At 33.6% G+C, this 26430-nt stretch overlaps 1 protein-coding gene and 1 non-coding gene across 3 annotated transcripts in view; both read right to left on the reverse strand.

Annotated features, from left to right (window-relative positions):
- LOC125050319 (bumetanide-sensitive sodium-(potassium)-chloride cotransporter) overlaps window positions 1-26430 on the reverse strand; it is a 31731-nt gene that overhangs the window by 1940 nt on the left and 3361 nt on the right. Inside the window, exons 2-23 of one of the 2 annotated variants that reach the window (XM_047650069.1) lie at window positions 20525-20628; window positions 19403-19517; window positions 11605-11764; window positions 11276-11371; window positions 10796-10965; window positions 9639-9831; window positions 9335-9474; window positions 8412-8609; window positions 8189-8296; window positions 7168-7291; window positions 6819-6940; window positions 6577-6712; window positions 5770-5869; window positions 5051-5162; window positions 4588-4722; window positions 4130-4236; window positions 3595-3728; window positions 2954-3016; window positions 2604-2700; window positions 1199-1323; window positions 560-674; window positions 298-446 (exon numbers count right to left, since the gene is read on the reverse strand). In XM_047650069.1, coding sequence (XP_047506025.1) covers window positions 298-446; window positions 560-674; window positions 1199-1323; window positions 2604-2700; window positions 2954-3016; window positions 3595-3728; window positions 4130-4236; window positions 4588-4722; window positions 5051-5162; window positions 5770-5869; window positions 6577-6712; window positions 6819-6940; window positions 7168-7291; window positions 8189-8296; window positions 8412-8609; window positions 9335-9474; window positions 9639-9831; window positions 10796-10965; window positions 11276-11371; window positions 11605-11764; window positions 19403-19517; window positions 20525-20628 — 2803 coding nt within the window. Of the gene's footprint in view, window positions 1-297; window positions 447-559; window positions 675-1198; window positions 1324-2603; window positions 2701-2953; window positions 3017-3594; window positions 3729-4129; window positions 4237-4587; window positions 4723-5050; window positions 5163-5769; window positions 5870-6576; window positions 6713-6818; window positions 6941-7167; window positions 7292-8188; window positions 8297-8411; window positions 8610-9334; window positions 9475-9638; window positions 9832-10795; window positions 10966-11275; window positions 11372-11604; window positions 11765-19402; window positions 19524-20524; window positions 20629-26430 lie in introns of those variants that run through there. The other variant, XM_047650070.1, reaches the window with a different exon arrangement.
- On the reverse strand, window positions 16839-16920 carry Trnas-aga. Its single transcript has one exon. It is a non-coding gene; the product is annotated as a tRNA-Ser (tRNA).

The raw sequence follows: 26430 nt of genomic DNA on the forward strand, positions 1-26430 counted from the left end.
ATGCTTTATTTTTTAAATTAAAGCATTCCGATTGTGAAATCGGTCCATTATTTTTAAAATAAATTTTGGTTAGTTTTGTTTCATCAGTGAAAATAAAATATCTTTTTTTTTATTTCCAAAGGATTCTGAATTCTTGATAAATCAATATTAAAAAATAATTCTAAAATAATACATCAAAATCGCAACATTATGATTGAACAGCGAAACTTGGCCGATTACAATCTGAAATACTGTTTAACTGTACAATTTCACTTATTCAACAAAGGGTAATTGCCAAAAATACATTAAATTAATTACCATTATCAGGCGTGTCGTCCGGTACTTTGAAGGGCGCAATCAATTTCTCGAAGTAAGCCAGCGTCGACTCCTTTGGCTTCTTTGTGATGTCCGAGATCATCTTTAACGCAGAGTAATCTATACGAAACTTGGAAAGTAGCGAGGCCATGCTGAAAAAAATCTTTTATTTAAAAAAAATCATATTTCTACGAAGGTTAGAATATAATTAATTTCTTCAAAGTTATTCAGCATTTCTCTGTACCAAAAGATTAATAAAACTTACTTCCTTTCTTCAATGTCCATTTCCGTATTCTTATTGACAAGTGTAAAAACGCGCAGTGGACTTGACGCCCAGGCGCGACGCGTTGACAGTATGTATGGTAGGAGCAGCGTCAAACCTTAAAAAAATATTCCTTTTTTAATTTCATTGATTTATTCATTTGGGGCCGTTCAAGTATTACGTAAGCAGCAATCTTATCTTCTCAGCTCTCTAAGTCTTGTCAACAAAAGTAAGCAAAGCTTTGAAAAATAATATAATATAAAATAGACGTAATAATTTTTTTGTAGGAATCCTCGAAAATGCACTTCGTTTTTGCATGTCATCATCAAATAAGAAATTCAAAGACCAAAAAAAAAGAAAAGAAAGTGCTTACGTAATACTTAAACGGCCCCTTACACCAAAACAAAAAAATTCCCAAGTAATCAAACCGGGTACAATTAGTACTATAAGTTGTGTAAGTATATTTAAAAACATATCTTCTATAAATAAGAAAGTGGAAAGATTTGTATTTTTGTATGTTTACAACGATTAATTAAAAAATGACTGTCAAATATTTGAAAAACAATATCCAACCGTGCACAGCTAGAGCTGGCCGTATAATAAATAGAAAAAATCGTGTTCAACTAGTAATCAAAAACTAACCTCCATCATCATACAACCACCATACATCGACCGTGCCATTCTGTCTTCGCGTAAATTGTTCTACAGATGTGAACGAAGACGCCCGCCGAGCCGCACCTATTCCGATACGACGGCCTATACCTTTGCTGAACATAAATTAAAAGTATTAATTATTCAAATTATATAGCTAACACATACAAACTTTTCATCACTAATTTTAAGTATAATTTCTGATTTGAAAGCTTCCTTTTAAATTTTTGAAGTGAAACTTCTTTAGACGCATGAGAGTAAACTTTTACGAAATCGTCACGATGATATGCAGCGTTTTTGTCGAAGAAAAGGGAGAGAGCGATTGAGACTGATGGAAAGAGAGTGAGAAGTGGGAATTACGTTACAGAAATTCTACTTTTAAAATTTCGTAAAGAGAATTTATGAAATATTAGTATTTTATATTTTATGCAAACTAATTTATTGAAATCTCAAATGACTAATTGTAGATTATGCCACGTGTTTTTATCATCGAAGAAATAAATTTAAAAAAAATAATTTATAATTTGTATGAATTTTTGACACTTTTAATATTTTAATGACAATTAAATTCATTAAATTCATAACATATCTTCCTTTTTCCCTCCCTCTATGTCTCGGAAATGTAAAGTTTTAGATTTGTATAAATATGAAAAAGACTTAAAAATTAGTTTGCCAAAGAAGTTTCACTTTTGACATGTGTACTTTGTACGCACGCACTTTTTTAAAGAACTTCCTTTCGTAAGGACTATGACTAAACATTTACTTTAATTAGTGGTTATTGTGTTTGTGTCACATACATGATATGTCTACGTGACTCATACCTAGCGCTAAAACCAGACCTTTTACCGTACTAGCGATAATATTCTAAATTAAACACATTTTGTTATTCCTTACGAAACATTATCGAGCCTCGACTTTTGAAATTATTTCGACACTCTATAAGTGGATAGTAAAGGACTTTGAAATTTATTTATATCCTTATTTCCTATTTTTACGTAACTGAATACTAATAAAATAGAAAATGGCTATGAATATTAAGCAAGTGATTTAATATGATGTAAATATTTTCAAACATTAGCAATATAGCACTATTGAAGCTGTTGAAGTTTGTTGGTGTCAAGCAAAATCAAACTCTCACCCCACGGATTTCTTAAGAAGGAGGTATGCAATCCTATAAATCGGTATTAATTTTTAAAAATTCGGTAATATCGAAAACAGATGCAATATAGGCAGTGTTAACCTAGTAGATGCAACATGCGGTCAACACTCATTCCTGAGGTCAAAGGTTCGATCCCCATCTGTGCACCACCGATTTATTAAGTGAGGTTCTGGGTTTAAATCGTGGCAAAATACGTGATTATTTATATTTTATATTTTTAAATTCCAATAATCTTACCTATTCTTACAGCTGTCAGTAGGTTTGTCAGGTTTGGCACCCGGGTCTCGTGACACGTGCTCCGGCGAACCCAGGGATAGGTCAGACATACTACTACCTAAAATCATATTCAAAAATGTCAACAGTTTGGTAGCTCTCAAAAGTAAATCAAATATCATTCAGGAATTCGTACCCACTTGTTTATATCCTTAGATAAAATAAAATGAAGTCCCTTTACCGCACATAAATAAACTCAAAAACTAGGCAACAAAAAACATTATGAAAAATACCAATTATTGTGGAAGAGGTAACTAAGTATATAATGAAAATGAAAAAAATAACTGTATTTGTTAAACAACAAACAATCTTACCTCTAGAGTGTGTGTTTAAACTCTCACTCGATTTCGACTCCTTGAGACTGTCTCCCATCGAACCTAACGAAAGTTAGCACAATGTTCACTCGAGGTCTTCTCATCACTATTCTATGTGATGACAAAATTAGCCCACGTATATCGATCAAAATAAGTCAGTTTATTGCATAAACAAAGCACTTTCGTCTTTTTTCATCATAGAGTAAACACAATTGGATAGAAAGAGACAAAGTCCTTTCGTAAGAAACTTAATAACTTAATATTATTTTATGAATATACGGGTAATAGAAGACCGCGAGTATAGATAAACACAAACAAAAATGTTTTATCCGAACGTTATCAAAAAATGACTGAATGAATATCATGAATAAATTAAGTAATCAATGATATTATTATGTAAAAGAGTTAGTTACAAAATCTTTATTGCCACATATCGCGGTGCCAATTCTGATAGCCAAAAAATTCAGAAATTTACCGACAAAATTCATAAATAAATATTTACATTGTACATACAATAATGGGTTAGTTACCAAACTGAATACCATTTCTGTAAAGGAATATTCAATAATATTAAAGACAAGACTGGATCAGAATTAGCATTTTGAAATGATCTCTCGTCCGCAACCAGCCTTAATACATACGTGAAACAACGGACGCGTCCTTAGCGTTGAGATCGTGCAAGCACGTTTGTAGGTCATCATCCAGCGTCTCGCTGCTGTACAAGCCACCTTCAACGCGAAGTAAGGCTATCGCCATGTGGACGTCCAGCGATTTACTGATAAATAAGTATTTAAATTAAACTTTACTCAAAATCCGTTTATTTCTTAAAAACATTATTTCAACTGAATCTATTTATTACTCCTTTATTAAATACGTCTTGTTTCTAAGTTTTAATTTATAAAAAAATGTAAATAACGATATAATGTTTCAATAACATGTATATGTTAAGAATAAGACAAAAAATAGCTTTATGTAACGGAATTCATTTTTTTTATAATCCACTGAATTAATCATTACAGTGGTATTGTGTAATTAAAAATAATATGTAATTAAATAAACAATTTGCGATTATAAAGTATATAAATATAAGAAATTATTAATCTATTTTTTAAACTCTTAATTGTGTAGTTTATAGTAAACAAAAAACTGATACAAAAAAATAAAAAACAAACTTACTGCATGATTTCGACATAGTCCGCAACTTCATCTATGTTACAACTTTGCCAGTTCTCTTTGAAACCCATCAACAAAATATTAGGTTTTAATTTCCCTAAACCGCTAGCCTACAAAAAAAATTACACATATTCAATATGATGGATGATGGATTATTTTATCAGAATAAATAAATAAATAAATAATAATAATAATATCAGCAAAAATTTTCTTTTTCATAGAAAATAAATCAGTTCGTCTCTTTTCATGACAGCGTAAACTCTATTTGGCAAACAGAGACGAGACGAGTACTTTAGTCAAAAGAGTGGAAAAAAACTGATTTATGACAAGACTTTAACGTCTAGTAATTCTGTGTCGAGAAATTTATCATTGGTGTCTAATTCCCTACTGGGTCATTTAAAGCCGCATTTTTAATGGAAATCAACTTTTATGAATAAAATTATGCATTGTAGAGGAGATACCTGTATAAGTGCACTAGCGCCATTTTTGAGGTCGACTCCGTCAACGACGCTGTAGAAAGACTTAATTTTCCGCTTCAAAAACCAGTGATAGGCTCTGTTCGTCAATGCTTCTCGGGTACGATGGTTTATTTGACTCTGAAAATATATTTTGATAATAATAATCTGTAGTGATTTTTAACCAAAAATACCAAAAACCAAATTAAAAAACACACCGACCATAGAATCACGGTTACATTTTATATATATTGGACACAAAAAAAATTATAAACTTAAATTATATAATTAACTGGACTTTATCTAGATTAGATATACATTTTTTGGATCTTCCGGGTATTGATAAATATTAGATCGATATTTGGATATATTTTACTGTGTAAATTTTACTTGTGTTAGCCTATTAGTCTATGAAATAAATATGAACTACAGAATTATTCATAAATTTATTAACAAAGTACTCCGATACCTGTACAACATGTCCACACAGCATAAGGGACAATCCCTTAGTAAGGAGGTATGTGAAATCCGTCAGCAGAGCCCGCTCACCAGGAAATCCAGCCAGTACCAAGATTTGTGGTCTGTGTAAAAACAGTTTATAATAGTATAATGTTTTATTTATGATGCAATTTAGTTTATTCTTCTCAAAATATTCTTGTCTACCTACATTTTTGTTGCTGTTTTGTTTTGTTATTTTATATATGTGCGCTCTAATTTCTAATTTTTAATCTTAGTTTTAAATATTGTTTCTCAGTAAGTGAATTATGTATGCAATTCTTATGAGATATAAAGTTATTCTTAAACCTAAATACCTATAAATAAATAAATCGTCGAGACAGAACACAAAATTCCACCCGTATCACCTCGACGTTCGTCGCTCCACAACTGCAGTTTAAGGCAATTTCTGCCACGCACCACCTCTATGTGGAACCAGCTGCTGAAGTATTTCTGAACCAATTCGACTTTAAGAAAAGAGCGTATGCATTCTTAAAAACCCGGCAACGCACTTGCGAGCATTCTAGCAATGTGAGTGTCCATATCGGACGAGACTCCTACCAGTTTTCACAAAAAATTAAGTAAGAAATAATTGTATGGCAAAATAATTGTAAGCAATATGTTAGAATACACCTTTTTGACAGTTGACAATACCGCGAGTTTGATTATAACGTAACTATATATAGTACATACCTGTAATTTTTCACGTGTTCAGTGACTCGATTGAGTTGATGTACGCCCGAGAGAGCCGTTTTATATGTCTGCGCTTGCGTCGTCGAACCCCAGTTGACATCTAATTAAATATTCCAATTAACTTCTTCAAAATATTACCTTGTTATTAAGGACTTACAATATGTAAGATTATTAAGTCCCCGCCATACTTCCTAAATACCTTAGACCAGTGCTTCCGAATCTTTTTTGTACCCTACCTTTGCCTTTCTAGAATTCTTATGTAACATTCATAATTATTATATAATAAATTCCCAATATGTTATGTTACATACATAGTTTTAATATTAAAAATTGAATTGTTCACTTAAGAAAATTAAATTATATGTTTTAGAAAGAAATAACTAGGAAATTGTCAACGAAATAGTAAGTAAATTTTCAAAACATAATGAAAAACTAAAAACTAATTTCAAATAATTTAATCATCGTTTTTTGAAAGATTATTAAATTATTTAAAATTTAATAATCTTTCCCCCTAATTAAAAAACCCCAATTTTGGGGGGCGATTCCCCCTGTTGTTGCACGTTAGAAAGCACTGCCCTCGACAAATACTTCGTATGGGTATGACTCCTGTCACAATATACGTTTAAGGACACGCTCTACATACATATAGTATATTAAAATCACACACATTATATGTCTTCAGCTCTCTGTAAAAAGGTAGTTTTTTTTTTTCAAGAAATAACACTAAATTTAAAATATCTGTAAATTCTCAATACCTTATCAACAATATTGTTTTTTAAATAATCTTTATTCATACAATTCACTCACCCGGTTTCCTATAGGATACGAGAAGATATAGCGCCAGTAGGAATGCGATAGTCACGAGGGCCGTTATCCACGAGATGACGAACATTATCGCCACACACACCATCGACCCCACGAGGGATAGCCACATGTTGTAGAGCTGAAATAATAAACAATTATTCATATTTTATCTAGTATCGGTAAAAGAAGATGGCGCTGATGACAAAGTTCATTAACCAGAGAGTAATATATTTGCAATATGTTACCCTAAACGTCGGCCTCCACCCCACTGGCTTCGCGAGACTTGCGTGAAATGTTGCAAAGTTAATCAGCGCATACGCAGCCAAGAAGAAATTCGATATTAACGGTGCTATTTGATTTAGACCACCTGTGAAATATATAAATAGTAAATAATAGACCACTTTGTTGTATTTACCTTTCAAGTTCCACATTAAATCGGATGTAATACTCAGAATTTCAAATTAATATAAAATATTTTTTCCAAAAATATATAACTCAATATTCTTCAAACTACAACTCTTGTTAAGAAAGTAAATCGTAAAATAAAAAGAGCAAAATAATTTTGCCCGTGAAACTAAAACCTAGAACTCTTACCCATAAGAATGAAGGCAACTGCTATTATAAAAGTGAGCGCGTATCCGCGAACTGGTTCGTTGGTACTGCCGTAGCCCTTTGCGAAGAATTCCAAATACGGGTAGAGCTTGTCTTGACATAACGCCTGTAAAAAAAATATTGGTTGTTTGTAAAGTAGGTTTACGATCGAGATGTTTACGTGATAACGTCTTATTGGTGATATAAGTTTTTGGGAAGTAAGGAATTAATGAAGATAACAATTTTTTCAAATTTTAAATTACATCTATCGTTTTATTCACACTTTTGATGATAAATTTCGGGTGTAAAATGACAAGTTTACTTATTCGACTATGATATACATTTTTCTTCATACATTCACGGAATGACTGGCAGCGCTCGAGATGAGACGGGAGATCGGTCCGTCTCTCTCTCGTTTTACCTGCGATCGCGCTCGTGAGGTTTTGGTGTGACACAAGTTTCTGAACATGTCACCCGACTAAATCGATTTTAAAGACGTTATCACGTCAAAAATATTGTAAAAGATAGATATTTAAACCTTCTTTAAAAAAAAACAAACCTTATCAAGTCAACGTGAATTTTTTCTTCTAGCTCCAGTTTTTTTATGTAACAGGAGGCACACGGTCAGGAGATTCATCTGATATTAAATAATACCACCGTCCATGGAGCATACATTGACAGAAGGTTCGCAAGTACGTTGCCGGCCTTTAAGGCTTTCGATTTACCGTACACCGTAACATAATTAAACCGTACAAGGGCCGTGTTAAACAAAACAATATTCTTTATATCAGTTGAGGCAGTTTAGTTCCGACACTTATGGACACCACTCGTCCCATACTAGTTTAGAATTGTTGAATTGTAGAATTGTTGATTTTTGTGAGTAATACAATCGGCATAAGGGACGTTCACAATGGCAAACACTTGCTTAAATATAACTTATTAAATTGAATTTGCATCATACAAAAATTTACTCGATAAAATTATAAAATTTTTATTCGATTTCAAAAAATAAATAAAAATATACCTGAAAAACTTTTGGTGCCGAAACGAGCGAAGCCAGAGCTGATGATAGTGTTGCCGCAAAGCAGCCTCCATATATGAGTGGACCCCAGGCTGACACTAATCGAATTACCTACAAAAAAGGGGTTTAAGCATCTGTTTACAAAATAGGAAATTGATTTTTAACACTTATAAAAGGTCTAATAATAATACCAATAACGCTTAATAAAAAATGAAAATATACTTACATCATTACTATGATGTAGCCCATAACTGCAGCTCCCGTCGTGTACGCACGCAGTAATATTTCCAAAGGGCACGTCCGCAACGACTCCGGACGCGTCCCGTAGGACGCACCAGCCCGCTATTATGGCTATCACCACGTACGATATTGTAGTTAGAAGTATGGCCAACAGTGTTCCCTTTGGTATGGATTTTTGAGGATCCTACAATTTTAATAAGAAGTTTTTCTTTAACACTTTAAATACTACCGTCTTATTTTAACCGACTTTAAAAATTCGGTTATGAGTTTCTCCTGTATGTGATATTGTTGAAATTATTTGAGTATTATGACCTATTCGGGATTCGCCGTGTTCTTAAATTATTGAGTATCCACAAATTTTCGGAAACTAAAAGTCCACTGAGATTAAAATCCGGTAGGTATAATTCAATTTAGGGAACAGTGCGAGATTGATCAGAATCGCATCCACGCATTTCTAGGACATGTTTTGAAATTAATTTTGATACATTCAGATCATAGTATATACAATTAGCTAATGACTGGCAAAAATCTTTTACCGAGAACTATAAAAAACTTTTTGGTGATGGAAAATAAATACTTTATACCATGTTTCAATGTATTGAGATTTAAGACTAGACAAATGTCGCTTATATGAGAATGACCGTAAATTAAAAAAATATTGTAATATAATTATTACTATCATTGTTATCGTTCTTATATATTTTTTGTTATTAATGGCTTCGAATCTCTTCGAATCAACCGTGGTAGGGACAAGAAAAGGATGGCGCGTAACGGAAAAATGTGACGCGTAACCGAAAAATATGACAGTAAATTTTCTTCCCAACGCCGATAAAGAAGTTTCACTTCAAAAATGTATCTGCGCTGTAGACTCGCACATTTCCATTCCTTAATATAAATGAAAAAAAATACCTTCAAATCCCCTGAGATATTTGCCCCAGCCAGAATTCCTGTCGCAGCCGGAAAGAATATCGAAAAGACGGAGAAAAAGTTGTGTTCCGCTCCTTCAAAGAACCTGTAGTCCGGTGCCATGTTTTGTTGTAACACTGTCACTGAAAAACGTTTTGTACAAATAAATTTTCGTTTATTCCATAAATATAGTATGTACTGGATTAATTTAAATTAAATTAAAATTATTATCAGAAGATTTTACAAATTATTACAAAATTAAAATAAATAATTGCATAATAGGTTGGATACGTTTTTCTTAACTTACTATTAAACCCGACAAATCCCTGAGCGATCTCCCCATCACCAGTAGGTCCGATAATAGCACCGATGCAGAAGTCAGCAATGGCCGCCAAAAGTATTATCAGGAGGACTATCTGGGCCTTAGCTTCCCATTCCAAACCGACAACCACTATACCGGTTAAGAGAACTATTGTTATGCAACCGTATATTGCTTGGTCCTGCAAAAAAAAATTCAATCAAAAATACTATTACATATCGTTATTAAGATAAAGCCTGTCAAGTTGCGTGTAAAGTCTGTTTACAAACGATACATTTACGTGATAACGCCATAAGAAAACATTGATGAAAAATTGCATACTTTTATGAATTTAATTGAATTATTATCACTAAACTATCGTTGTTTTGTATAATACAAAGGAGTTAATTGAATTTTTTTTCAATAATATATGAGATTATATCGCTAATCAAATTGTTAAAATGCAAGAATTAAAATAGATGCATCACAAACCTAACACTTAGTGGAACGTGACAATGAGACATTTTTTCGTGCGTGCAGCCGGTGTTCAAACGATTTATTAGAACATTATCACGTCAAAAAATTTAATTTTCATTTAACTCCTTTTTTGTTTTATACAAAATATTGATAAGTTAGTTATAATAATTAAATTAAATTCATGAAAGTATGCAAATTTTCATTAATGTTTTCTTATGGCGTTATCACGTAAATGTATCGTCCGTAAACGGACATGACAGACAAACAAATTTTTGAAGTGAAACTTCTTTAGAATCGTTGTGATTTCAAACCGGATGCAACGGAAAAAGCGACAGTAAAAAGAGACAGACATATAAATTAATAGGATTTGGCGTGGGAGAGAGTGAGATAGGAGGCACAAATTTAACATTAAAAAATGTTTTTTTTAAAGAAAAGATCCTACATTTAGATAGAGAAAAAGTCTAATTTACATATTTTAATTATAAAAACTTTGTTTTTGAAGGTTTCACTTCTACCACGTGTGAATTGGACACATGATTGTTTTTATTATGACGCCTCTTCCCTGGTGGGGTAGGCAGAGAGCACGGATCTCCACTTGCTACGGTCCTGACATACCTCTCTCGCTTCATCCACTTTCATGACATTTTAATCAAGTTTTAAGAATTAAAAAGCTTTAATGTATAACATACCCAGCTCTTGCTGACCATATAAGCTGACTCGGGTATCAAAGTGATAAGAGACTCTCCAAATCCTACGACGTACATAGCGCATGCAACGGCATTCGCCATTGAGAATATCAGACCGATGGACCCACCGAATTCAGGGCCTAGCGAGCGGGATATCATGTAGTATGTTCCACCTGGAATAACGTTTAAATTTTCTCTTCAAAATATCTAATTTTTTATACATTTTCTCCGTATCCTTTTAAGTCCCTCAAGGGCCTTACGGGATACTGTTAATGGATATGAAACCATGACAGCATGCGTTCAAACGCCACCGGAGTGATCTGTGCAATCAACACGTGTTTTGCCTTAGCTAAGAAAAATTATGACCCGATTACGGGAAATATATACATCAGTCTAATGGGAAAGCCACTGGGAATATTGGTAATATGCCATACGGGTCGCAGCTAATGCTAGCTAAAACGTATAAAATTAAAAAGAATTTACCTCCTTTAATAACGCCATTCGTACTGATTGCGGACATCGACAGAGCTGTGATTGTTGTTACTATAGATGTTGTCATAATGAGCAGTATTGCTTGGCCTGAAAATAACAGACTTATTATCTTTGGTCTTTAAAATTAAAGTCGTTTATTTCAATGACTAGCTTGAACTTAATTTGTTCTACGTCAAAGCTCAAATTTGAATTGAAGGCTTTTGGGAAAGTTGCTTTCACGATAAACGATATGATAAGATAAAGTTTACTTTGCAATTTATTGTTCGCTATTAATTATAATGAGCACAGTTTTTAAATGACTTCGATTTCAAAACACGTACCAATACCAGCTTGCCCCACGACCCACGACAGTCTCAAAAACAACATAACTCCCCAAATATTGAGGAGACATCTCATCAGGACCCCCTTGATCCAGCCAAACTTGATGTTCGAAGTGGGAGGCGCCAAATTTCTCATTTCCTTCTCCAGGGTCTGGCCTGGCTGAAAATATATAGCCGTCAAGGAAATTACAATAATTACAAAGTACAGCAGCCCGCAAGTATATTACATCGTGTCATCTTGGAAGTTTAAATTAATACTACATAATTTTATACATGTTTGACTAATCCACTGAACCTGGTTATCACAAGAAAACTTAATAAGCTTAATTATAAAGCTGTCGATTAAGTTTACAGATAATATTAACAGTGGCGCTACAACCTTTTAAGGTCTGGCCTCACATATCTGTTTCATGATCAATTGTCAATCTAATAGGCAAGTAGGTGATCAGCCTCCTTACATGTCGACTTTTTGTGTCTAAGGCAAGCCGGTTTTTTCACGACGTTTTCCTTCACCGTTAGGGCGAATGTTAAATGCAACACAGAAAGAAAGTTCATTGGTGCACAGCCGGGGATCGAATCTACGACCTCAAGGATGAGTCGCACGCAAGGCACTAGGCGAACACTGCTCAAAGATTTTTTACATTATATTAATCTACTTAAATTATTGGCAGATAATGAAACATTTTCTTGAGATAAATCTTTATTATATTCAGTACCGCAAGTTGCACTAAATAATAATTGATTGTTTATTTTACTGACATGCCACTTTGCGGTATTACTAGAATTCCTAGCTCTTAAATCAAGACGATAAACAATTGTTCTAAGAATAAATACTTATTCCGTTCTAATGAACATGTTTCTGAGGCGTTTAATTATTTAACATAAATTATATGGCTTAGGGATTAAATATATTAGCGGTCTATTGGTTTAAAAAAAAACGAAAACATTTATAAATAAAAGGCTGTTTTAAGGTTTATGTGAGCAGAGATGGACTAGTTGCTTGCGACTCTAATCTCTGAGGTCTTAGGTTCAATCCCCGGCGGTGAGCTTTCTGTGTACGCATTTAACATTCGCTCGAAAGGTGACGAAAAACATTGTGAGGAAACCGGCTAAGTCGACGGCGTATGTCAAGCACAGGAGGCTGATTACCCACTTGCCTATTAGATTGACAAATGATCATGAAACAGATACAGAAATCTGAGGACTATACCTAAAAAACGTTGTAGCGCTACTGTTTTTTTTAAGGTTTATAAATAGTAAAATACCTTTTACTATTTATAACTAATTTGATTTAAAATTAGATATTTAGATAAGATTCTGATTAGTTTTTAACTCAGAAATGTAAACATCGCCCAATTGAACTACACGTATCTAACAAACATAAGAAATTTAAGATTAGGTACTACTACCCTACTATATATAACATATCGGAAGGGGAAAAGTATGTCAATTAATTAAATCTAGGAGGCACCCGACCTAGTTAATGTAATTAGCCAGTTTAGGAAAAGATTAAGTTCAGACATCTACAGATATTCGATACATTTTGACATATCCTAGAAATAAACAATTGGAAAATAAATGTCCCCATATATCAATATTTAAGTTAATTATAAAAGTCATGGCAGCGGTCACGTCATTAACTGGGTTAATTTCAACACGAGGGTCACGCAATAGTTTAGGGTCACACCTACGTGGGTCGACCTATGCCCATCACAATTTGAATAAAAAGACATGGAGCAATTAATGACTTAATTATAGTAGATAGCTGTCGATATGCGCTCTCTCTCACACTACAGCTTGTCTATAGTAGTACAGGCCCTTACCCATCCATTATTTGTTTGATCGCCTGGCAGGTAGAAAGCCCTACCGAAATGATCTGTCTTTTTGGGAATTTTATTTTATAGTTATAAATAACACTCCATTAAAATTTCAAGCTGCCTCAAAAACCTTTTTTATAATTTTTGCAAAAAATTTTTGCAGGCGTCTGGTAATGTTACAGCCCCGATTAAATTGTCTGGCTTATTTTTTTTTCGTATTTACTAAGTATTACACTGCAACATATATAAATTGCGTATTGCCTCAAATATATTTTTGGGGGAAAAAAAATAATATTTTTAAAAATGTAGGGGTTGATTTAGCCCCGCTACTCACCAGCCAGGTCTGCAATTCCGTGTTGGAATATAATAGGAGAGGTATGTGACAAGTTTTCAGCTTGCCTCAAATACCTGCCCAAAAATTGGTGCCAGCTCTCGGACCATTAAGCCCTATTTGGAAAGAGGTTTGTCTAAGACAGAAGAGAGTGGAGGAAATTGTGCGGTGTCCGACGATCTTCAGAAATGAAGAGTGTGACTGAAGAAGTAGAAAGGTTTGGCCGACCTTATAAGAATTGGTACGCTTTTTGAAGGATCCTAAGTCGAATTGATTCAGAAATACTTCAATGGGAAGCTGGTTCCACATAGTCAAAATCTGCCTTTTAAAATGCTCATTCGTATTCAACCTCGACATCCGGTCATGAAACTCAGATCTCATATGAAAATGTATACAAAATTTTGCTAACGCAACGCAAATGTGGTCAACATTATTTACCTAGGTTCCTGTTGTTGTTGTCCAGAAATGCGTGGATACCCATATATTAGAAACTGTCAAATCATTTTTTTTTAAACGTTTTTGACAAACATTTTAGTGGATGGTACCAAAAAATATTATGGAAAATTTGAACATTTCGGCATGGAAACCCAAAAATGGTACATAATTTTATAAAAAAACCACGAAAATATTAAAAGCGTCTACTGAGCAAATACCATGTTTGTTTCATGATTAGTTTCAAATTTCATAATAGCGTTATTTTTAGTTTATTATTTAAAATACACAAGAATTTCAACAAATAATTTTATATTAGTCTTTGGGCCCTCGTTTTTTAGTTATAACGAACACATGCATACGTTCAGAAACGCTTCCCTTTCCTTGAAGTTAATTTAAAATATACGATTGGTTTAGTTACCAACTAATTGACCAGAAGGATTAGATCTAGCCAATGGTAGGGGAGCCCAAGAGGGGATTTCGGGATTTACTAAAGCGCGGCAGATTAATATATAGGGGGATACCTTGTACCCGGTTAAGTACCTCCACAAAATATGAGGCCCATATATAAGGCCGCCCGTGAAGGAGACAGGATCAGATTAGTAAAAAAAAATTGACCATCAGAAATTCCCGAGCGCGTCAGATTAAGGTAGGGTGAGTTCATTACACCCTAAAAAGTGTATATTCCACTAATCTGACAATTTGAGAGTGACGGAAAAAAAGGGGAGGGCAACAAAGTTGTAAAAAAAAACCGTCATCTCGACATTCTCGAGCGTAGCTAATTTTTTTTAATTTTGAAGGAAATAATTCAAGAATAATGAAAAATATATAATCTGACGATTTCCGCAAGCCGAAATAACAAAAAATCGTCGATAAAGTTAAATGCGTGCAGCTGCGTGATGCCTACATTTCCTTAAACCGATCGGAATCTACTAAACGGCGTTCTAAATATTTCCCTCAAAATTACATTTCCTGTGAATTTGAACCGATTCGGACCGATAGATTTTGAGAAATTTTGAAAAATCTTAAAAAAATAAGAAATATTTTTTTTTAAAGTGGTTGCTTTATTGATCAACTTCAAAAACTAATCCGCCTTTGAGCTTGAAAAACCACGTCGATCGCCATCAAGCTCGTCAAAAGCGGTTGATTAGTTCGAGAGATATCGTGAACGAAAGAAACCCGAAAAAGTGTTTTTTCGAAATTACTCCGAAATTTGTGGTTCTATCAATTAAAATTGCAAAATTACTTATGATGATGATAAAACTGCGTCGAATGCCGCCAACCGCGTGAAAATTGTTTGATCCATTCAAAAGTTATTGCGGTTTGAAAATTCCAAAAATAGTGTTCTATGAAAATTCTATCAGACTTTCGAGCTGGGAGAGCTCAAATGCATAGACATGTTATTTCTTTGAACTCAGCGAGCTCAAAATATCAATTTTAAGCGCCCAGGAATGGAAGTAGCGGGAAGTTGCAGGAATGGCCCTTTCGGTGAATCGTTTTTCTAAAAAATTTTTGTCAGATCAGGCGAATCCCTCTAGATAATCGTCAGATTATGAGACAGTACGTTTAGAACATAAAGATGAACCACAAATATCTTAATCTGACGCGCTTGAGTATTTCAAAATTGCGATTTTTTTTTGCATATTATGAAAATGGCCGTGGGTTTGCGTCCCATCGAAATCATCAGATTAGTGAATGAGAGCTCTTTTTTTGGTGCACTTAACACTCCCTTAGAAAATCTGACGCGCTCGATATTTTTTTTTTTTTCATTTTCAACCCTTAAATACAACCACCCGCATCATGCAAACGATCAGATTAACATACGGACATTATTAAAAATACGTAGGGCATAGATGCTATCAATATCTGACGCGCTCGAGGATGTCCATGCAACAGTTTTTTTTTACATATTTAACTATCTATAGCCGCTTCCCCCACCGATGAAAAGGAATTTATCATATAACATTTTTTTCTTCTTTTTATCTAAGCTTTGCATCCCAATAGGTCTCTACGACGCTCGAGTAAATCCCCATTTAGCATCGTGGGCTCCCCTACCACAACCGTTGTAGTGATGCTAATGTTACAGGTGGTCTGAAACGTTCGTACATTTTTTTCTTCTAGAATTTGAATTGATTATTGAATATAATTGCCTTCGAGAGCGATGCACCGATTATAGCCATAAAATTTTTCGATATCATTTTTATTAAACGATTTGCCTTAAGTCAAAATAGGCTTCGATTTCGACGATTACCTCTTCATCAGCACAACATTTCTGTCCAGCGAGCTTTCTCTTGATCACAATACTCTCGTTTTATCTATATATCTTTTATCGTATATCTACAGTATTTAAACGTCCACGAGTTAGCGCATTTCGAATCGGTATTGTCTTGCTACATTAATGGCGCCGTAATTAATCAGAATTGTAATTATCAGTAATTACAAGTCCGACGTATCAGTAAAGAAACATTTTAATAAAACAAGGAAAACTGTTTTGTCATAAATTACAGTATTTATATATATGAGGAAAATATTTCTCTTTGGGATTCAAATATGGACTTAATTAAATTCACTAAATTTGCTGTCAGATATACCTAAAGATATACCGTTTTGTAAAAAATCAAAAAAAACGGTATAATGAGAAAATAAAAAAGTTTCGCAGTCGGTAGGATTCGAACCTACGCTCCCAGAGGGAATCTGATTTCTAGTCAGACGCCTTAACCGCTCGGCCACGACTGCTTCGACAGCTTTCACGAATTTATCTAACAAATATTTATAGTATCTCGGTACATTTTATCGGTAACACTTAATATTGTATCAAATTACATACGTCAAACCATTTTACCGACAAAATCTAAATGTTTTCAAGATCACCAAATTCGTTCATTTAACAAACGAATCGATTTATATATAGCACTAAATGCATATAATGTTATTTTTGATTGAATTCGTCTTATCTTAATATATACAAATCTCGTGTCACAATGTTTGTCCTCAATGGACTCCTAAACTACCGAACCGATATCAATCAAATTTGCACACCGTGTGTAGTTTGATCCAACTTAAAAGATAGGGTAGTTTAAATCTCAAATTATAGTCGCAATTTTAATTTAGTGCTAATTATTATTTTATACAATTCTAACAGATGGCGCTGTGTTAAAAGTACCAACGTTTCACATAAGTCCTCCTACTGTTTCCCTTGAATAGTTTACTCATATGTAATATATCAAAAACCTTAGCCACGGCAACGCTTGGCCGGTCTGCTAGTATATATATATATATACTAGCAGACCGGCCAAGCGTTGCTAGTATATATATATATATATATATATATATATATATATATATATATATATATATATATATATATATATATATATATATAACCTCAATCATCAATATTGGTTCAAAGATAAAGTATCACCAAAAATGCTTGCTTAATAAATAAATCCTTAGAGCCGCTTTAAATTAAGTACCGTATCTTAACTGTATGTTAATATGCACATGTTTTGACATTGATCGGCTAAGAAGACCTTGACTTGCGATAACCCACACCCCCGAAGCCTCACATATCGCGACATTGCATATAATCGAATCATTGGCAATTATTGGATTAATTATATGACGTTCATCTTAAACACGACCGAACCGTCTTCAAGATGATGAAGATACGCACAATGTTAATACTCGGAACAAACGCAGGCTGCAATTCCCCTTTACTAGACTATCTAAAGTTAGTAATTCTTTTTTTGGGAAAAGGGATACTCTTCTTTAATAAAATCCCAGAGGTTCTTTTATCTCTGCCTTTTAATAAATTTAAGAAATGTATTAAAGAAAAACTATGTAAAAAGGCTTACTATAAAGTCAACGATTATCTAGTTGATAAAGGCGCCTGGGACTAGTGCTAGGCAGGCTACTTCTAATTAATTTTCGAAATATACTTATGTTGGATGATTTGCTATTTTAAAAGAGTACCGAGAGTTTTTTACTTTGGCTTTTTCTCTCGGCCTACATACACCCTTCGTCTTCTTTTATCCCACGCAAAATTTACTCTACAAACTATAGCCATCCAGTCTTATAACTTAGATAAGGAAAAGGATAGCTAGATTTTTAAATGTGATCTATTGTTAGCTTGTGTTTATTAAGGACCTATCTGGTCGCCAAACTCCAAAAAAGTACATTGTTTCTTTCCATTTTTCGTCATCGTTTCTTTAAGTAGGAATGAAAAAAATATATGGTGGAGTTGAGTAGTTTATGTATCCATTTTGAAAGATCGATACACGATTTAAATAACTTCGCTCGTTAGAAAAAAAATCCAAACAATCCAAAAATCCAATTTTTGACACTTTAAATTCATTTTATGACGAAAATGTATATAAAACATGATTTTGAAATTTACACGATATTATCGCAAGACAAGTAATCCATTTCAGAAAAAAAATTGATAAAATTACATTAATTTCATGTTTTACATAACTAATTGTTATTACGGGCCGGCGCGCCTCAGTGCTCCAGCTCTCGACTGCGCCCCGCAGTCCACCCCGAGACACTGACAGTTGACACAGCAATTCGTGCTGTGATAGAGCCTTAAGTAGGCTCGTGTACAGTATTATATGCAACTTGTCTATTGATTCAGGTGTTGAATTCGTTGTAAACATTAAACAGATTGTCATGTTGTACACAACATACATACACATGACAGTAACGTGAAAATATTGTCTCATGTCTGTATATACATCAAGAACAATACTAGTATTTATTTTAAAAAGATAATTTCTATGCACATAGAGTTTTACCTTATATATTATATAAGTCTTATGAAAATAAATAGTTATTTGTATGTCATAATTTTTTTTTTATATTGTTAAAAAAATCTTTATCGTTCCTGTATCTGTTTCATGATTTCAATCTAATAGGGAAGTAGGTGATCAGCCTCTTGTCTCTGATACACGCCGTCGACGTTCTGGGTCTATAGCAAGCCGGTTTCCTCACGAAGTTTTCCTTCACCGTTCGAGTGAATGCTAAATGCGCACATAGAGAGAAAGGCCATTGGTGCATGGCCGGGAATCGATCCTACGATCTCAGGGATGAGAATACTCTATAGCCACTAGGCCAAAAGTGCTCTATAGATATTCATAGCTAAGTTACATTCTCTAAATAAATATTTGAAACTATTAATTTTCTATTAGTCTTTTAAAAACCAAACAAAAAGGACCCTGACCTTCCGTGACAACGATGCATTATGAAGCTCATCCAATGTCGGTCGAGGCGCGGCGTGAAGCGACAATACATTCCTGTAGTTATCCAATCTTGGTAGCGCTTCGCGGGTGAAATGTCTGAAAATTAATATTTAGTATTTTTTTCTTTTTTTAAATGTATGATGCACATCTGGAATCCTTCTCCGGGTTCGGGAAAATATGCATTTATCATTTTTCATATACATTTTGTTTTTCAGGTTTGAAATAACATATTTGTGTTAGTGATAATTTTTTATTTATTTGCATTTTGCAATTTCTATCGGTATTAAAAATTACGTTAAATAATTGTACTATATTCGACGATTTATTTCCAGTCATTAATTTTAAGTCAAAATATGAATGAGTGAAAGTTATAACATATGAACAGAAAACCACATGTATACAGTAACCCCCTATAACGCGGTAGACCTGGGCCGCGTTATAGGAAATCGAGTTGTTGGTTTATGCTGGTAAAATGCTTTTAATTCCAAAACTAGGACACTTTTATAACAATCCAATTGTAACATGTACGCAAAACTAATTATGGACTTCACAAATCATTATAAATGTCTCACTACAGAAATATAACTTGAGAAATCTACGCGTTATAGGTGGTAGTCCTGTACTTATTGAAATTAATTGGATAATATATCTGCTAGTAAGGCCAACATGATAGCGTTACCAAACTTATAAAGCCCTTTAACTTTGTTACAAAAACCCAGTTACAACACATTTCAACCCAAATTACATTGAAATATTTCGTCACACGTGACTTGTAAAATTTGTAATAGTGGTATAATTTTCACAAATTGATTTGTCATCGCTTCGTAGGTTTTTTTTTAATGTTGGCAGACGGGCAGGAGGCTCAGCTGATATTAAGTGATACCGCCGCCCATGGACACTCGCACTGCTAGAAGGCTCGCAAGCGCGCTGCCGGCCTTTTAAGAATTGGTACGCTCTTTTCTTGAAGGACCCTAACTCAAATTTGTTCGGAAATACTTCAGTGAGCGGCTGGTTCCACACAGTGGTGGTGCGGGGCAGAATTTGCCTTAAGAATAGCTCAGTTTGAGTCGGCTTTGATTATCCTTAATAACTTTTCAACTTACCTAAAACTTCTGCCATACTTAGTATCAGTCTGCGTGGTGAGAGGATCATCGCTGTCCATACCAGAACCTTCAGACTCTGAACCTTCTTCTTGCTTCGCCTCCATCTAGAAACAAAAGTACAATCTTAAAACCTATACAGTGACTTAAAACCTCAAAATCAATTTTTTAATGAACTCTTTAAAATGAAAATCGATGACCTTAAAAACATTCATTCACGCGTTGACTATAATTTAAAAGACGAATTTCACTTTGGTCACGTACATGAGTTTAAATTTATGCGATAATTATGCTTTTGAATACATTACATTTATACCCGTGACAAATTAAATAAACAAGTAATTTAAAAATGCGTGAAGGTTGGACGGAGGTGGTCGGATGAACAGTAATTGACCAATGATCGCGTCCGACCCATGCTCTATATAACAAACTCAAATCACTCTTATATGGCTATTTGCCCAATAGAGTTCTTTCTTCAAGAGAAAAAATTGCGGTGTTCCAGACTATGTACAAAAATATGCATTTCTCTACTGAGTTTTGATTGGTTTTTTTTATGTAACAGGGGCAAACCGGCAGGAGGCTCATCTGATATTAAGTGATACCCATGGCCACTAACATTGCCAGAATAATAATAATTTATTGCAAGAATATGGTACAAAAATTTGTCAGGTGGTACAATCGTAAGTTCGCATATTTTGTCACACACAATAGCGCGCAAATTTGTTTCAAGGAATTTTACGTTTTACATTATTAGTCAATGTCAATTCTTATATTATTTGTATCGTACATATCATATCATACTTTATTTTACTACATTACAGAAGGCTCGCAAGTGCGTAGCCGGCCTTTAAAGAATCGGTTAGCTCTTTTCGTGACCCTAATTTGAATTGGTATATTTATATAGCGCACTTAAACCACAATTTATTCCAACGAAACATTTATTTTTTGTAACTTGAAGTATAATCTTAAATATTGTCCCAAATATTTTCGTGGAGATTAGGTACACCAATACGTTTTATTTACGTTTTTTACCATAGGTTTGTCAAGTCCAATAAATTATACATGAAAATTGTGAGTTATATAAATTATTATTAGTAATATAAAGTTCAGATTTCTCTTAAATTCTAACACAATTGCGTAGTATCTGTCCCACCTTTTAGAAGTCAAACTTACAGTACAATCCCACCTTTATTACCAACACCTACAGTAGGTTTTTCTACGCACATTTTTTTAATAGTTCTAATTAAGTCACATCACGAATGCGTGACCTAATGAATGGTTGATAAATGATTGATAGGTCACCGATCGCACCTACGCGTACCGGAACACGTTTTATAAATTAGTTACTCTACACCGCAGTCTTCTACTACGTGTCACATTTGAGATTTTTGAAAATAACATTACCATCTAGCCTAACTTAAGACTAATAAGTAATTTTAAACTAACCTAATTTACTAAAAAGGATTTTTAACATAAGGAAGTGTCCAATAACACTACTTACAGTCTCTATTAAGGGGAAACAATGTTCTTGTTAAATTTACATATTTAGAACATATTTATTGACTTTTAAAGTTTAAGTAACTTTTATTTATTTCGTTGATTTTAGTATTAGTTTATTAGAATACCCAAAATCGAAATACGCAAAACACAAACATAAAACATACACATAGTAATAACATTTATTATGAAAAGAAACATTTAGACAAAATATAGTTGAACTAAAATTTTATTTACTACAAATCACAAACAAAACACGTAAAGTAGCGATTTACTTACAAATAAATTGCAATAAAAACTATTTGTGAAAAAGTAAATTGCTCTACATTTTGGAAACTGTAACTCAAGGACATCGGGGGCAAACCGGCAGGAGGATCACCCGATGCTAAGTGATACCGCCGCCCATGGACACTCTCAATTCCAGAGGGCTCGCGAGTGCGTTACCGGCTTTTTAAGTATTGCTACGCTCTTTTCATTAAAGACCCTAAGTCGAATTGGTTCGGTAATACTTAAGTGGGCAGCTGGTTCCATATAGTGGTGGTGCAAGGCAGAAACTGCCTTAAAAACACTCAGTAATGGAGCGATTGTCAATACGTAGTCAATTGACTTTAAAAATGTATTCGGAAACTATTGTGTGTGAACAATTTGTGATAGGTTTTATATATTTATTGAAAACTTGAGTAATTATTACATTGTTCTTAGTTTCAGCTTTGTTGCGTAAAATGTAGTACCACTCTTCTAGTAGACTGGATGTCGTAGCAATATAAAACACAATAGTTTATCGTTCAGCCCTGTTACTCTGTAAATTCCAATATAATTGACTTAATAATTACTAACTAGCTGAGCGGTATTGGCAATCTCAAAATAATCACCTAAATAATATTTCCAATTTTTTATGTCTATGTGCTCAATAGCGCTAATGTTCCAAACTTGGAATTACATCGGAAGTTTGCGTGGTAACCCAATTGAACTAAGATTGACATTTAACTATAGCAGTATAGGTATTGTATAGGTTCTTTCGTATGCTATAAATTTCACAGAAACATGAGATTTCTTACACACATTACTCATTTAGTTAATAGTGTGTTATTTATTAACTTGCATTGTTTTCCTTTAAATATTTTAATAAGACTTTTATTCGTAAAGAGATATGAAAGGGATAGGGACAACCATGAATAGCTAATAAGGGTTTATTGTTCGAATTCGTAAGTATTATTTATTTCACCCAAGCCAAGTCAACTAGATATATTCTGAATACATGAGTACCGTGTACTACGAGTAGTGAGAGAATTACATATTTATTTTTTATCTATAATAAAAAATGCGCGCGTACAAAGTACAATGTATGTCAGAAGTGAAACTTCTTCGACTAATTTTTAAGTCTTGTTCATATTTATACAAATCTAAAACTTTAGATTTCCGAGACTTAGTAGACTTAATTAATTTAATAATTGTTATTAAAATATTAAAGTGTCGAAAATTAAAACAAATAATTTTTAATTTATATTTTTCTGTAATAAAAACATTTGGCATTTTAATTTACAATTCAACATTTGATATTTCAATAAATAATTTTGCATAAAATATAAAATACTAATATTTCATAAATTCTCTTTACGAAATTTTAATTTTAAAAATAGAATTTCTATTAGGTAATTCGCCCTTCTCACTCTCTCTCAATAGCTCTTTCCATTTTCTTCGACAAAAACGCTGCACATCGTCGTGACGTTTTCGTAAAAATTTACCCCCTACGCCTAAAGAAGTTTCGCTTCAAAAGGGTTAAATTTTCGCCCCTGAATACGCACAATATATGTGACAATAAACACTTATTTTTAACCGACTAAAACCGAAGGAGGGGATAATTAATTGGTCGTGTATTTTTTGTGTATGTTTGTGGATTAGACTTAGGGTATGATTAAGCTACCATTACAGATTTTTCCAATGCGGAAAACAACATTTATATCACATACAAAACAATACATTCATTAAACAGTAATAGATTTAAATATTTACTAAAAGACTAACTATTTCTGATAATATTATATACCGACATATATAAAATAAAAATTTGACGAATATTTAAATGACCTAATCCTTGGGATTGATTTGCTCCAGTTCAAACAATTTGTGTGACTCAAAACTTAAGGTGCGCTTACACGGGCAATTAAAATTGCTCAATTCCAGTCAATACTCGTCAATTATGACGTCACGACTACATCAAGCAATTTACGGCAACGGCAACAAGCATCAATACTGCGCAATACAATATTGAGCGATATGGCACAACTTCATCAACTAGGCAATACTGTCATACACGAGCATTTCAGTATTCGCTCGCTATGGACGACATTCTTCTTGCTGCGGCGACTTGTAGCGCTTATTTTTATTATTAATCAAAAACAAAAAAGAAAGAAAAGGAAAAGGCGTCTGGTGCGTCAAATCTGGGTGCGATTGTTTTTGGCAAAGAGGCCGCAATTTTCATTGTGAAAATAAAATTAAACAATTAAAGAAAAAAATAATTAATTAATTAAAATTTTAATTTATTATTTTTTTAATTTTTCTTTAATTCTTTAATTTAATTGTTTTTTTTTTCAAGAATTAGATAATATATTATTCAAAAACTTTACTAGAATGTCACGAACATACTTTGAATTACTTTTGAATAAAGTAATTAGAAATTATTATTATTTAGACCTCTCGCTGTCCCCGCGGAAGCAAGACGGCAAGCCGCAAAACAAACAAGTGCGAATGAGAAATATACAAAAATTGCTAGGAATTTCCAAGTCCATTGGATATTCGTCAATTCGTATCTGCGACATTGAGCGATATGAAATATCTGGAGCAATTAGAAGCAATATCGCCGAAATAATTTATTGACATTTATTGAATTTATTGAAATCGCTCCATTAATTGCTCCAGATCGGTCCATTCGTATCGCCGAGCAATTATTGCCCTCGTGTAAGCGCACCATTAGCGATTGAAAAGAGTGGCGGAAAGTTTCTTGCCAGTTCTTCTTACCCGCTTCTTACGCCGCTGACTTGCGAACTGGTAGTAAATGTAAATTTACAATTAATTTAACTTATTTTCTGACATCCATAAGTGTACTTGTTTACCTATATGAATAAAGTTATTTTGAGTTTGAGTTTGACATTAAGCATACCTTTAGTCAATTCTTTCAACGTACCATTTTAAACGTTTGTTAATCTACGTATGGCTAAGTATGTCAAATTAGGCTCAAACACTTAGTTTGATAACATTATTAAAATGAAATTAAAACACCTTTCGTGTATCATATTCTATTTTTGGATATTCAGGCTAAATCGATAAATTACATAGATTAATAGAGACACAAAAGCTTTGTGAAGATTACCGACAAACGGTCCGCCGCCAATGAATGCGAATTATCATTAACGACGTCTTCCCCTTTCGATTCGTAATGATTAGTAGCAATGACCCTGACTTTCCGGAAATCATAATTTCCGGTAATGCTCCAATTTGGATGGGCTATTTATTAATTATTTTTTAATACCCACATACACACCCTTACGAGTTTCATCATCGGACGTCGAGGCAGAATACGAAATTCCACCCGTATCACCTCGACTTCCGTCGTTCCACAACTGAGTGTTTCTAAGGCAGTTTTTGCCGCGCAACACCACTATGTGGAACCAGCTGCCCACTTAATTATTACAGAATCAATTCGACTTGGGTTCTTCAAGAAAAGAGCGTAGCGTACTTAAAAGGCCGGCAACGCACTCGCTTGCCCTCTGTCAATATGAGTGTCTAAGGGCCGCGGTATCACTTAACAGGTAAGCCTCCTGCCCGTTTGATCCCTGTTCTATAAAAGAAAAAAACAACCATAGTATTGATACTTTTGATAAGTAAGTCACAGACTAGTCAATTTTTAAATTACGTTAATGACAACCAATTAGCGACGTTATAAAAGAATAATCGAAAGGATTTTATACAAAAACCTTCATATGAAATGTAGCTATTACTTAGTCAAAAAATAATATAGGCAACAACGCATTGTACACATAAAAATCTGTGGAAAAAGTGGTGGTACCTAACCCAAGTGTCCTTTATATAAATCTAATCTCGGATTTTATTTTTCCTAGGTTTAAAAAGATATATATGACTGTGGATATGAAAAGTTAACAGTATGTCGTCGTATGCTATTTTTAGACGCTCTAAAATTAGATGCGCCCACTGCTTTAAAGTGGGTATTTTCATATTGGACTTAACTGGTTCATATGAATGGACTCAGACATGGATAATAATATAAATTATATCTTTAAAGCGTTGTTTAATATCTCCTAGGCATTTCTCCAATATCTCCTCATGAGGCAGCGGCGCCTGCTCTATCAGTTATGAATTCCGGAGCACAGATTATAAATTAATTCGTATTTTTT

The sequence above is a fragment of the Pieris napi genome, chromosome 6 (assembly GCF_905475465.1).
Source record: "Pieris napi chromosome 6, ilPieNapi1.2, whole genome shotgun sequence".
Classification (NCBI taxonomy): Eukaryota; Metazoa; Arthropoda; class Insecta; order Lepidoptera; family Pieridae; genus Pieris; species Pieris napi.